This window comes from Opisthorchis viverrini (genome assembly GCF_000715545.1).
Source record: "Opisthorchis viverrini unplaced genomic scaffold opera_v5_1, whole genome shotgun sequence".
NCBI classification, from domain to species: Eukaryota; Metazoa; Platyhelminthes; class Trematoda; order Opisthorchiida; family Opisthorchiidae; genus Opisthorchis; species Opisthorchis viverrini.
The window spans coordinates 5,108,106-5,120,793 of record NW_008751657.1 but is presented as its reverse complement, the minus strand read 5'-3'; the positions used below and the strand labels follow the sequence as shown (position 1 = coordinate 5,120,793).

At 44.7% G+C, this 12,688-nt stretch overlaps 1 protein-coding gene across 1 annotated transcript in view; it reads right to left on the bottom strand.

Moving 5' to 3' along the window:
* T265_00079 (hypothetical protein) overlaps positions 1-12,688 on the bottom strand; it is a gene marked incomplete at both ends in the record, with an annotated part of 69,491 nt that overhangs the window by 29,711 nt on the left and 27,092 nt on the right. Inside the window, 2 exons of the mRNA XM_009163736.1 lie at positions 3,921-4,032; positions 12,032-12,146. Of these exons, the coding sequence (XP_009162000.1) occupies positions 3,921-4,032; positions 12,032-12,146 (227 nt within the window). The remainder of the gene's footprint in view (positions 1-3,920; positions 4,033-12,031; positions 12,147-12,688) is intronic.

The window sequence follows — 12,688 nt, the reverse complement described above, 5'->3', positions numbered from 1 at the left end:
CATGTGATGATTGGTCACAGTAAGAACTCTCTTGGTCTAGAGTGGCCTGCCCCAAGTTTTGGATTCCGGCTCTGATCATTACTCACTTCACACGGTTCACATGTGCACATAGATGGCCACGCCCTGCCCATATACACACAGTTGGGATATCACGTGGGAGGACTGCAACGACCTAAGCCACTGGAAGAATTTGCACATTGACGAAACGAGAAGTGACATGTGGGACTGACTTTGTTAAATTATATTTTCTATCAGCAGCCGATGCATTTCCAACTCAGGCACTTGGCAAGCTCGCTGTGTGTCCACAAACTCCACAAACAAACTTTACGCCGGTCATCCATGCATAGGTATCAACAGCGTTCAGCTGCTAGTACCACTGGTTTCAATCTTAGTTACCGTGCTGTCGAATGGCCTTGCGACTCCCAGCAATATCAGATGACGATTCAGAGGTGTTAGTTAAGTGTAACCAATCGCCAGCGCACGCCGCCAAACGGGATGTCCTGTATTCCATCGGATCTGCGGTGATTCAAACTCCGTCTTTTCAGTTTAATGCGATCAATTTCCATTAGCTGCGGACCAGCGAGCGTTGTGGACATCTCTCGGCCCCAACAACACGAAGACGAGGTCCGTTTTGCTAAGGATGACTTGAGAGCACCTTTTAAAAATTGGATCAACTTTCGACTATTGCCCTGGGGATGTGCAAGACGGTTTTTTCTAACTTTCATGTGGCACTGCAGTCGGGTTTGCCTGCTACTGAGATCGCAACAGATGTGGTACTACAGTGGGGGGTTCGAAATTCAACGCATTAGGTTAAAAGTCGATTATTTTGGCCAGTATCCCTGTACATTTCACAACTTTTGACTATAGTTGATCTTGCTGACGAAACGTGATATTCACCGAGAACCAGGAGAATTACTTTCATCACTTTTGAAAAAACCTCCTGTGAATGTGAAAAAGGCGGATGAAATCACTCTCTACTTGAAGCACGCATAACGCAAACGGAAATCATTGCATAAATTGCGGATATATAGTCACTAATTTCATCGCCTGCCGAGTCAGATACAACTTCGTATGATCCTCGACAAATGCTCCCATTTGCACACGAATTGGGTTTTGATACGAGACTCAAGTGAGTCTAGCTGAATCACTTGTTTATGGTGGTCCACTTCAACCGAACACGCTGCATCAGACCACCTAATGATCCAGTTGGTGCAATATTCGGGATACGTTGTTGTCTAGACATAACAAGCTGCTCAAAAGCTGGCAGAAAACCCCTAGCAAAACCGAATTCGTGTGCAAATGAGAGTATTGATCAAAATCTGACCAATTTTGGTTCAAGGCTGAGGGAAACCCGGGGACCGCACTTACCGATCGTGGTCCCTCGAAGAGTTTTCAGCAGCCTTACGAGTGGTCTGTCATGTCTACCTCTAAAGATCAACGCCCTGGGATAAAATATTTCAGCGGGCACAAATCTTGAAGGGAGCACGTAGAAACGAGCTATTGCACGAGATAACGGGTGTATTTTTCTGTACCTCTCTAGGTGTATACTGCGGAACAGTGGGCAAATAAAATAAAACAAGAGTATTCATCATAAGAATGCCAACAATATGGCCGATTTGTTCAGTGATAGTTCTGCTTTCCATCCCCTGATAGCAATGGATTCGGCAGACTTTAGCAGCTTACCGTTCACGATAAGGAACGCAGCCTCACGGTCGACACAACTCCCATTTCCATGTAAACGACGGGCTACCATGAAGTCGGTTTTGATTGCGCAATCTCCCCCGGATTTGGAGTTGTGTTTGGTGGTGCTGGTACCAACTGAATCACACTGTGTGTGTCACTCACCTCGTGCTCGACTATTAACCTGACATTTCGGTTGGTAATTTTCAGTGTCTAGAACAACTCCATCGTTTCTTGCGTCGGTATTGTGACCCTTAAGATACTATCTACGTAAATTTTGCACAACTTTGCCGGTCCAATCAAATCTTCCACTAGCACGTCAATATTAGTTGTGGTATACACCCGACGAGATGCAGTCGATGTATGTCTGTTATAACGGGAAAGTTGCATGTCGAGGTCACATGTGTTGGTTTAAAAACTTTTCTCCTAATCAGTATACTGATCACATCCGAACCGGAGCGCTAAAAGAAAGCGAGCGAATTCGATCGACGAGCGTGAATCTCCGGCGTTCGAAACGTCAGGGAAAATCAAGAAAAATGGCCGCTTCACAATAACACTCAATGTAGCTGTTTGTTTAACAATAATTCACCAACAAATTGATGACTACGACGCCCTAGCCCTAAAAGGCTGATGAGACTACCAAACAATTTAATGCTGATGAATTTTACGGCTAGTTATTCGGGTTCCAAACTCGGCACATTAGTTTGCGTGTGCTCTGTAAGGAAACTGCTACATATCCTACGCAATCGTTGCGGACTGGATTGTGAGCCTTCTAAGCTTGGTAGCAGGGCACGACCTAAAAACACCTTTTCATAGGTGACGGAACGATCGACAGGTGATGTCAAATCTAAGCTCAGCATCGAAAAATGACAAATGCCATGAAGTTTAGAAACCATAAGAGTAGTTGAGCTTTTCATAGAGGAAACTACTCACAAGGTTGCTGAAAACTCTTCGACAACCTTGTGAGTAGTTTCCTGTATGAAAATATACTGCGATATTTCGAATATCGTACCAACTGAAATATGAGGCGGCCTGTGTGCAGCACATTCAGTTGAAAAAAACAGAATAAACAAGAGATTTTACTTGAGTCTCCCGTGAAAACCAAATTGATTTGTAAATGAGTGTATTTGTCGCAGCAGTCGAGCTTATTTTTGTGGCGTAGCGCTTCGGGTGAGAAGTTGCAGTCTGCTATGGTCGATAAAAGTGCGAACAAGTGCTATCTCGAGAGTTGCAGTGCTGTGCTCCATGGTGTGCAATTTCGCAAACAAAAAACTTTGTATGATGCATGTGGAGAGAGAGAAAGAGAAACCTGAAAGGGTGGGAGAACGTGGTGTAAAATAATCAAACTTCGCGACCGGATGCTGAATAAGGGAATATTAAACTTGGTCTCCTGCCTCCAATCCCCATTCTGGAGATACAGTCGCTGAACAAAGATGTAGTCGATTCAGTTAAAACACGATACAGATTGTTGATAGAAATCTCACGACTTTATAGGCAGCCAATTTCAGACTGCTAAAATTTGAACAACGGTTCTGTCATGGTCAGTGAAGACATCCACAGATAACATTTTACCTGCCATCAAGTGGATCAGTTCATGCGGGTGATCATAGCGGGTTACCAAAGGCCCTCTAGGCCACCTCACAGCGTTCAGTTAGATACGACCTGGGTTGCGCTGGCAACCAGTTGTTCGCGTTTCACGTTTTCCAATTTACTGACCAACTTCCGTTGTGTACTTAATTATTTACCCTCTAGTTTAACCGTTAGATATGTACTGACCCGGCGACGAAATCTCGGAAACACTATTCTTCGTCACTCTGTTGTCGTTGAATCTATGGGAATATTCAACCAGTTCTAGTTGAAGTTGCGTGGGTTCACATGGGTTTATAGCATTCCACTTCACTGTTGGGGATGTCAGCGGCAGAAGTGGGACATCAAGGACATTCACTATCTCACAGTGCCTCTAGGAAAGTGGTCCTTGATATGAGATGAAGTGATGTACAAGTTTGCTGAGAAGGAGCGACACAATCACCTGATAAGTGTAATGAAACGTACTGCATCCATCCAGATGTAACTAGAAAAATAACTGAAGAGTAAGAGACAAAAAGCACAAGACAAAGCAACGCGAATCTCTAAGTGGCGAGGAAGCCGTTCCAAAAACATAAGGACCACCTCTGACACAGACATATTTTTAGTCTTTATACGAGGGGATGACTATAGCATGGAAACTGAACGATACTTACAGCGGAAGGGTCTTCCCGTCAACCGAATGCCTCACGAATATATCAGAATACTGGGGAAGATGGACGACGTCACAGAGCCACTGTACGGTTTGTTTAACAGACCAACCGAAAGCTATCGAAAACGGAAAGTTCAGCAGATGAAGCAAGTGATGTGATAATACAAGGGTATACGTTCACACTGAGCAGAAGGGTTATACGCTAGACAAATCGCCAGTCTCGAGCCCAATGCACATGAAGCCGTATGCGTGGGCTACAGCATGAAAATGAATCGGGTCAGTTCATCAGTGTACAACCAAACAGCTGATAGATGGTCAGAACTATTCAAGAATGGCATGTCAATCGATAAGTCAGTCAACTTGATCAAGACAATGTGACAGTTTTAGATCGGGGAGAACGGTGGGAGAATGATGGGCAATCAATCGACTTGGTTAGTTTTATTTCACTCAGTTAACTGAGAAACGATTCACCTCATTGGGCGAATGTAGATCAGCCAGGAATGAAATACAAAACCAGACACACGTGGGACATTTTCCTCTACTTTTCTCTTCCATCTCCGTCCTCCGTAGAATTTCGCACTACGTGAGAAACACCAGTCCCTAATGACTAGGTTTAGAATAGCTCATCGTATAAAGTCTGCCCACCCAAATAAGCTTCAGTTTTTCCCCGCTAACCAAGGGGTTTAGTCCACAGCACCGTGAACATGGTACATCTCAGTTAGTGTTTTGTCGACAGTTTGGTGTCCTAAATAATACCGAAGACCCGAAAAACCAAAGCATTGTGTTTGTACACTCTGAAGGGACGCATTCACCACCAAATTTCAGTTTCGAGGATACCGAACGGAAACGGAAAACATGCGTCCTTCCATCACCTTCATGATGCTATTGGTATCAAAAATCAGTGCGCCGATGAGAGAGATTGTCAATCATCCTAATCACTTGGACGTATTCACTCGATTTTCATCGTAATTGTCGAATTAGGCTACCGAAAAAAATTACAGTTCCATGCTGATGATGTAGATGGCTTACAGTACCAAATGTCCAAGAACAGAGTCGAGGTTTGATTACAGACCTCAAAAAAATTACCGGTCTATTAGATACAGAGAACCTGGTGATAGCAGAGAAAGATTGTTCTTAGAATATATTCAGTAAGTGCTTTTAAGATTCAGAATGATCGAAGTTGTTGACAGTAGAACAGAAAAGCTATATGAGTTCCGTTCTGTCTAGCATTATGTCTGGCACCGATGTACTGATGAACACAAAATAGTCACTAACATGAGTGTTGAGCTCGTGCGGTCGATTGTGTAAACAACAGGTAGGGAGAGATTTCAGGTTCTGCCCGGAAAAAGACACACTACTCCAGTATATTAGGATGTTTACAAACTGCAGTCAACTTCGTCCATTCTATTGCTTGCGTAAAAGTTGCCCAATGTTTCTTAGTCTCCCTTCTGACTCTCAATCGCCCACGATCATACTCACAAATCTCATCTCAGCTTAACCCTATTTCCCTGAAAGACCCTAATCTATTTTGGCAGAGTTGTTCAGTTGAAACATCTTCGGAACTTCAAAACACTAGTCTAAGCTGTTGAAGACAAACTGTTTATTCAAGAGGTGTATCTCACTGAAATGAGAGGTAGGTTTAAAATAGCCTACGCCCTTGCGGGTGCTTTTTCATTGTCATGAACATCATAAAAGTGCAAAGAGAGCGGTGTTCGTTGAAGCAGATAAGCCAATCGATTAAGACATGCAAACCAGTTATCCTATGGTAAACTGAAACTCTGTAGTTGGTCGATCGCCATGATGTCGTGAGTGACAGTACTTTGGTCTACTGTTTATGCAGAGAACAAGGACTGCTAAGGACAAAGAATAGTTCACATCGGATCTGGAGAACATGATGTAGCAGGAGGGAATGAATGATGTTACGAAAAGTCTGGGTGCTGTTGGTGCTGTTCGCCTACTTGACTGAAGACACTGAGCAATATGGCAGTGTAGCAAGACATCGACATTTCGTCCAGTTAATCGGCAAAGAGACGTGTACCAAAAGTACGGAGGTTCCAGCTGTTGTGGTTTCGTTCAACAAAGAATGTGAAACCAGGAGGCATTGGGAGCGGCTATCTATTCGGTTAGTTGATGTACAATCATTCTAGTTGTCCGATAAAATAGGGTATAAGGGAGCTATGCGTTGCTAATCGCTTTGGCTGCATGACAGAGCAACGCGCCAGTGTCATTAACCACTGGTGAGCCCAGTTCCAGGGTCCACTTTTCGGTTGGTTCCACTCAACCCAGAGGCAAGGAGGAAAATTTTGCGAAGTAGACGACTTCTGAAGTGTGAATTGTGTCTTAATCAACATGACCTACAGAACGTAATTAACTCGTGAAGCGCAGGGGAGTTTTTCCTTCCTAAAACCACCTGGAATGCCCCAACATTGTTAATCTGATGGTGGACGAGACCTGGCCAATGCTTCAGGGGTCACCGAAAATTTATGAACTGCTGCGCTAGAGGTCATGACTTTGCCACAGAGTGCAGTGGCAGTATTTTACGCTTTTGCGGGCGTGAACCACTCGCGAAGCACAAAACAAAATTACTTTGATTATATAGAATGGCTTTCATCACTAAGCGGCCTGCACCAAGGGCACTAATATTGCCCTGAACTCAATGTCGGTGGTGAAACGTCCCGGGATCATTCTAATCCCCGAGGTGTCTAAAATAAGTAGGGGAGTATCAAAATGAAGAATGGTGAGGGAGGGCGGCTTACTCTTACTCACCGAAAGTGACAAATTCGGATGAAAAGACCGGTATGCAAACACAGAAGTTGGCATACAGTGACTATATAAAGGTGAAGTTTTACAAGAGACACTTTTAAGCGCCACTCATCATCATCATCGACAGCATAATATCCGTGTTCAACACCGATGCTTCACCGCCGTGATATTTTTCATACCCCTCTACAAGGTCAAGGGTTGGCCATCTCTCTGCCTCCGCCACTCTAAATCGGGCATGAAAACCACCACTCTCTTCGGCACTCTCTTCTCATTCACAAGTAGTATCCCTGAGACCCATATCCTTTTGACAGGTTGATCCTATCAGCTGATACAGAACTTGATTGGTTCCTGTAGAAAAAGCTTTCCCGTCTCCTGGACTTTCGCTTTCAACCAGCGTTCTCTGATATTCGAAACATTCTTCATTACCCGGTGTTCAAGATATGCGTGCGGCAGCGTTGTGGTCTCTAGCCATTAGTGTGGTTTTCCAGGCACCAATAAGATTTGATGATGTCGACAGGCTCATGCCCACTGCCAGGACAGATAGCTTGGACATATTCTTTCGAGATGAGAGAACAGCTTCCTTCATTTCCCTCCATTTGTTTTCTAAATGATCTTGAGAATCTGCATTATTGTGCACCGCCAGTAGACGTCTGAAAAAAACACTGGCTGTTGGAAAGTCCGGGTCTATCCGGATGATAGAACTTGAGGTCCCCAAAATTACTGAGTGAACATACTATGCCCGTCGAAAACGTGAGTGCAGAAAACCGGCTCGCACAGAATAAAAGCATCAGTTTTGTAAATCTCCAGACATTTGAACTACACTGACCTAAATGACAACTGAGACCTTCATTTGGTAGCATTCGCTCTCAGCAACCGCACTCACAACTTTCGGGAGTTTGTCTCTCGGAATCTCAACGGCCCGCTTCAAAGGGTCACCGCTAAATTTCACCGTCCTCGAGGTTTACGTACCTACTTCACCGTCGGATGTTAATAACATAGGAAGATCTTGGAATCAGATTCAATCAGTCAAAACCCCAGACGTACCATTCTTATGCGTGTTTGTGACTGGAATGCATGTAGTGAAGATTAGGACGATGCCACGCGTAGCAAGCTTGGGAGATACGGCTTGTGAAAACGATGAGAAAATGGCGAACGATTGGTAAACTTTTCGAGGCCTAATCAACCCACAGCCTACAATACACGCTGTCGATACCCTAGAAGACATCTAATCACATGAGATCCCAACTGTGCTCCCAAATAGATCCTGGCATCCGTCTGATGGGTAGCTTCGATGGAAAACTAACCGTCGTTTCGCGCCACCGAAAGCGCAGATATGCGTGGACCAGATCATACATTCAGGTGACGTAGAAACATAGCAGTGAAACGTTTCACAGCATTCTCTTTGAATGATCCAGAAAATGACTTGAACTCTTCACTGAGCTCAGTAATCTATTCATTGCCGCTAGTCACACTGCACATCGAAAATCCGTTGGAAAACTGTAGCATAATGTGAAGTGATCAGTGCAACAGATTGCGGCGTCTAGGTTGGGCTATACCCACACGGTTTCAAAGAGTGAAACTGACAGAATCATCAAAGTGTTTAGGTCAGCCATCAAGGCCCTAGGTTTAGCACATCTCACTTCTGCAAATCATACCTACCTGGCTGGTGGCTGCGCTAAATGAGATCGTCTAACAGTAAGGAGGTAGCCTCAAATCTTGGTAAGTTCCTAGATTTGTCTCGTGTCGCCCACCAGGCTATTGAATAGCAGCAAACATAGTCTATTTTTCGAGATGCATATGGAGAATGAACGCTTGGTTCTGAGGAAAATTTGACGAGATGGAGTGAATACCTCGGTTCATTCATTAATTATACTCTTAAACGTCCACCATTAGCTCTTGATAGGACGTCCTTACCATGTCGTTAAATATGAACTCCCGAAACAGGTGGAACTGGCCAGTGATCGACTTATTCACTTAAAGATATATTCAAAGTCCATCTGCCCATAGTTATGGGATCCCTTCAGAGATTGTTCTATTCAGAACGAAGTACCAGAGTGTAACCAACAGCCTGGGGAACCTCCGTATTGCCTGTAATACCCAAAGGCGATAAAACGCTCCGAGAACTATAGGGGATCAGTAGGGTAGATTTTACGGCGAAAACTTTTTCCACATTAGTTCTGCGCCGCCTAAGTACAACAACGGATTACAAAGTAAGACAAAATCAAGGAGGATCAAGACCGGGAGGAGGTTACGGGACACAAATTTTCATTCTGCGTTGGATCCTTGAATATCGGTTCAAATTCTAGAGGCACCCTACGGCCTGTTGAACAAGCTTCTGGAGAGAGACGCTTTCTTCCTGAAGGACACTATACTATCCTGAAGGCTGAAAATGCACCCGAAAAGCTGCTAACCCTAATTAGGACATGACATTAATGAGCAGACCAGTATTACGGACCAGGATTAAAGAGACAAAATCGTTCGAGTTGAATTTCAGTGCACCACCAAGTTGTCCAGTAATCCTCATGCGTTTGAACTTTGAAACTGACTGGACAAGAAAACGTGCTTTATCTGGCTACATAGATGCCCTACTAAGCCCTACTGCTTGGGTCGGGCGCAAAGACACCGAGGACATGTAGCCCAGAGTAATGCGGCAGCAGAAATGCAAGCGACCCTCTGTAGCATTAGACAGCACGCTTCATTTGTTGTCGTAAAACAAATTTCTTCAGCGTAAAAGTGAGTGAACAGACCAGCCCACTCCTTGTCAAAAAAGAGTGATCTCATGTCGATCCACTCAAGTACCTGGGTTCTGTCATTTTACCGAAGAGACACACGAAGAAATAACTGTCCGCACACGCAATCCAGAAACTACAAAAAGCCGGGCAAATTCTCAGTGCGAAGCTTCACGCATAGAGTGGTACAGTTCATCCCTTCTGATGCACACTTGTGAGACATGGCCTCCTCGAGTTAAGGAACTTCACAAACTGGAGGCGTTCGACCAATGGTGTGCGATTAGAAAGTTCGACAGGTAGACAGATTACCCAGTTGATCCGTGAGACAGTGCCGCTACAACAAACACTGCTTCTCAGAAACAGTTCAAACAAGATAGCGCTGTCGTCTGGGAGACAACATTAAAACAAGAATATCCATCATTAAGGGTGATGTCGAACCTTGGTGTCGTCTTTGGAATTCGACAGCGGTCGACACCGATCGTTGTTCGTGTGCAGCAACGATCCCAACATTACTGAAGCCCGTCCATCTTTCCACAGGTGAGAATCGCATTGAGGCAAGGCGAAGTGAAGTAAAATAAACCGTCCTAGTAGCTCTCCAGCCAAATCACATCGATATTGTCGAGTAACCCTGTGTAAATGTATGTATGAAAGAAACAAAACCTATGAGCAAGCACGTACAACTTGGTAGTAGGAAGAGTTGAGTAGCTGAACTAGAACGACGGAGTCCTGCAGCGATAATTGAGAACCACATGACCCAAGTGAATCTATGGTTGATTTCCAGTTGGTAGCCTCTAAGTAATTCAGCGTGAGTGATTACGTTGAAAGTTTGTGCAGGCTAGGAACGGGCAATGTTCAGCAGACAACTGATGGAGTCGCTGCTCAGTATCCGTACGCTGAGTATCTATATCGAATCCACCATACAACTGTGCTTCTTGCGGCCTTAGTTATCCGAATTGGGTGTTCATATTACCCACCAGGATGATGATATCGGTTCTTCTTACTGACCGAAGTGATACAGACAGCGATAAAACCCATCCGTAGCCAGCAGCCTGTAAGAACCGTAAACTGAGACGATAAATCGACATCGTTTACCTCGTTGATCTTCGCTGAGCTTAATTATGGGCATTTGAAGCTGCCTCGTTTTAATTGTATTTCGACCGTATTGGATAATTTACCGGCGGTCACGGTCAACCATTGGCCAACCAGAGTGTGAGGTTCCCGGGTCGACCCTTCCCGATCCGTCACTCCTTGGTGAAGAGTAGCATCACCGCTTTTACTAAATATGGAGATCATGCTCGCTGTCAGGAATACCTTAATTTCTTCACGCCCACCACAGAGTACAACAATTCATCCTCAATCCGAATAGTAACACGATTACTCGTAGAACTTTTTGGTGCTCTTTATTACTTCTGGAGCAACAGAAAGCAAGCAATTCGCCGACCGATTCTGGAGATAAAGGTGAGAGTGAAAATGCCTTCCTGTTCTTCAGCATGGGAATGGCTAGGCACCGAAAACTAATGTGATCAACGCAATAGGAAGAGTCCTAAACCTGTAGGTCCATGAACAGAAGTGTGACTGAGTTCATTCTTTGTTCACAAGAGCAAGGATGGTTTGTTAAATTAACTGTCTTATCATCACTTTCAAAGAAACCGGAACCCCGAGATGTTTCGCAGAAAAACAAGACAAAAGGAACAAGATAAGCAATCGGAATGTGTCAAAAACGCCATTTAGGGGAGGGGTTAAATTCGCAACTGAGCTCACCATAGCGAGCATTTCTAGATACCACCTTATGTAGACGATACGACCTTACGACACCACCCTAAAAAGCATGAGACCAAACTATTTTTATGTCCTCCTTCACCAGATGCTGTGCGGTAGGATATGCTGGCTGGTCAATAAATGCATGACAGAGCGCGTTTTAGGGAACCTTCCGGTTTAGACGAGCCTGGACTAAGATTGTCTCAGGAGTTAGTTCGGCTCGCTTATTGGAAAATAAACAAAAAGTACGTTGAATTCAGTTACAAGGTCGCCAAGCCGACCAAAGCTAGTCAGGTGGTAGATGTTAGATACACATGAGAAAACCACTACAAGTCTATGGAACGCCTCTCCCTGCATCCACAAAAGATGTGTGTATAAACTACACTTGACATCGTATGGAGAAGCCAGACAGCCTAACAGTAGCCACAAGACGTCTATAAGCAATGCTACTCCGGGCTAATCAGTCCGTAAAACTGGGGTCTAGACCCATTTGTGTTTTATGAGGTCACAACTGCAACAGCGGAGGAACGCCGTGAACGATAGTTAGGGTAATTTCTATGACCCTTGACGGGCCATTTATCCAAGAGGGACCACAACGCGTTTCCCGCTTGATTGCTGCCCAAGAGCAGGATGCTCATTCGGCGAACTGAAGACGTATTTCTCTCGGACGTGCCGCTTGGTGAGAGGAGCAATGCAATTATTTAACGGGGTAACACATGACGCGAGAATTGTCTTGGAATGCAACATGGGAGAACACATTAACCAACTTGAGTAACGGAAATGTCTGATACAGACAGTTCCCTACCACCACTCCGTCCGCACACATAGAAGTGTCCAGTCGGCCCAGAAAACAGTAACCACTTACCTGGATTTCTACGCCACATCGCCCAAAGGTCGCTGAGGCTGACATACGGATCTTCTTTGGTTAATGAACGTGGATTCTGCGCTGAATCCGCTGGGCTGAATTCTTTTCTGACAAACTGGAACAAAAGTCAAATAAGAAAGTGCGGGGGCACAACGGATGTATTATGATGATGATATTCCAGGTGAAAAAGATAATGGAAGATTGGATGGAAAGTGAATAAATACCACTGGCAACTCGATCAGGCACCAGTAGGAAGCACGGGAGGAAATAGCTTACGTGGATTATTGGGCGCAGTTTAACACAAACAAGTGAGCATTAGACTTGGGTTTCGCTGGATCTCACCAACAGTGTATAACTCAGCCCGAAGCTGAAAATCGAGCAATTGATACACAGGGTGTACATCCTACTACTAACCCACTGGCACACGCCGGATACCAAGAATCGCCACGTTCAAACAAGCCAGGATCCTCAGAGCTGGACGGTGTGGCATGCCCTGGACGGCAACCCAGTAGTTGGTTTGGCTGCGCTAATCGACAACCTCTCAGAGGCTTCTAGTCAGGTGGTGCGACACGCTTTAAACTTATCGGACATCTCTTGACTGCCTACAGATGGCTGTGGCATTTGTTAAATTTTCTTCTCTGATGATATATATATTAT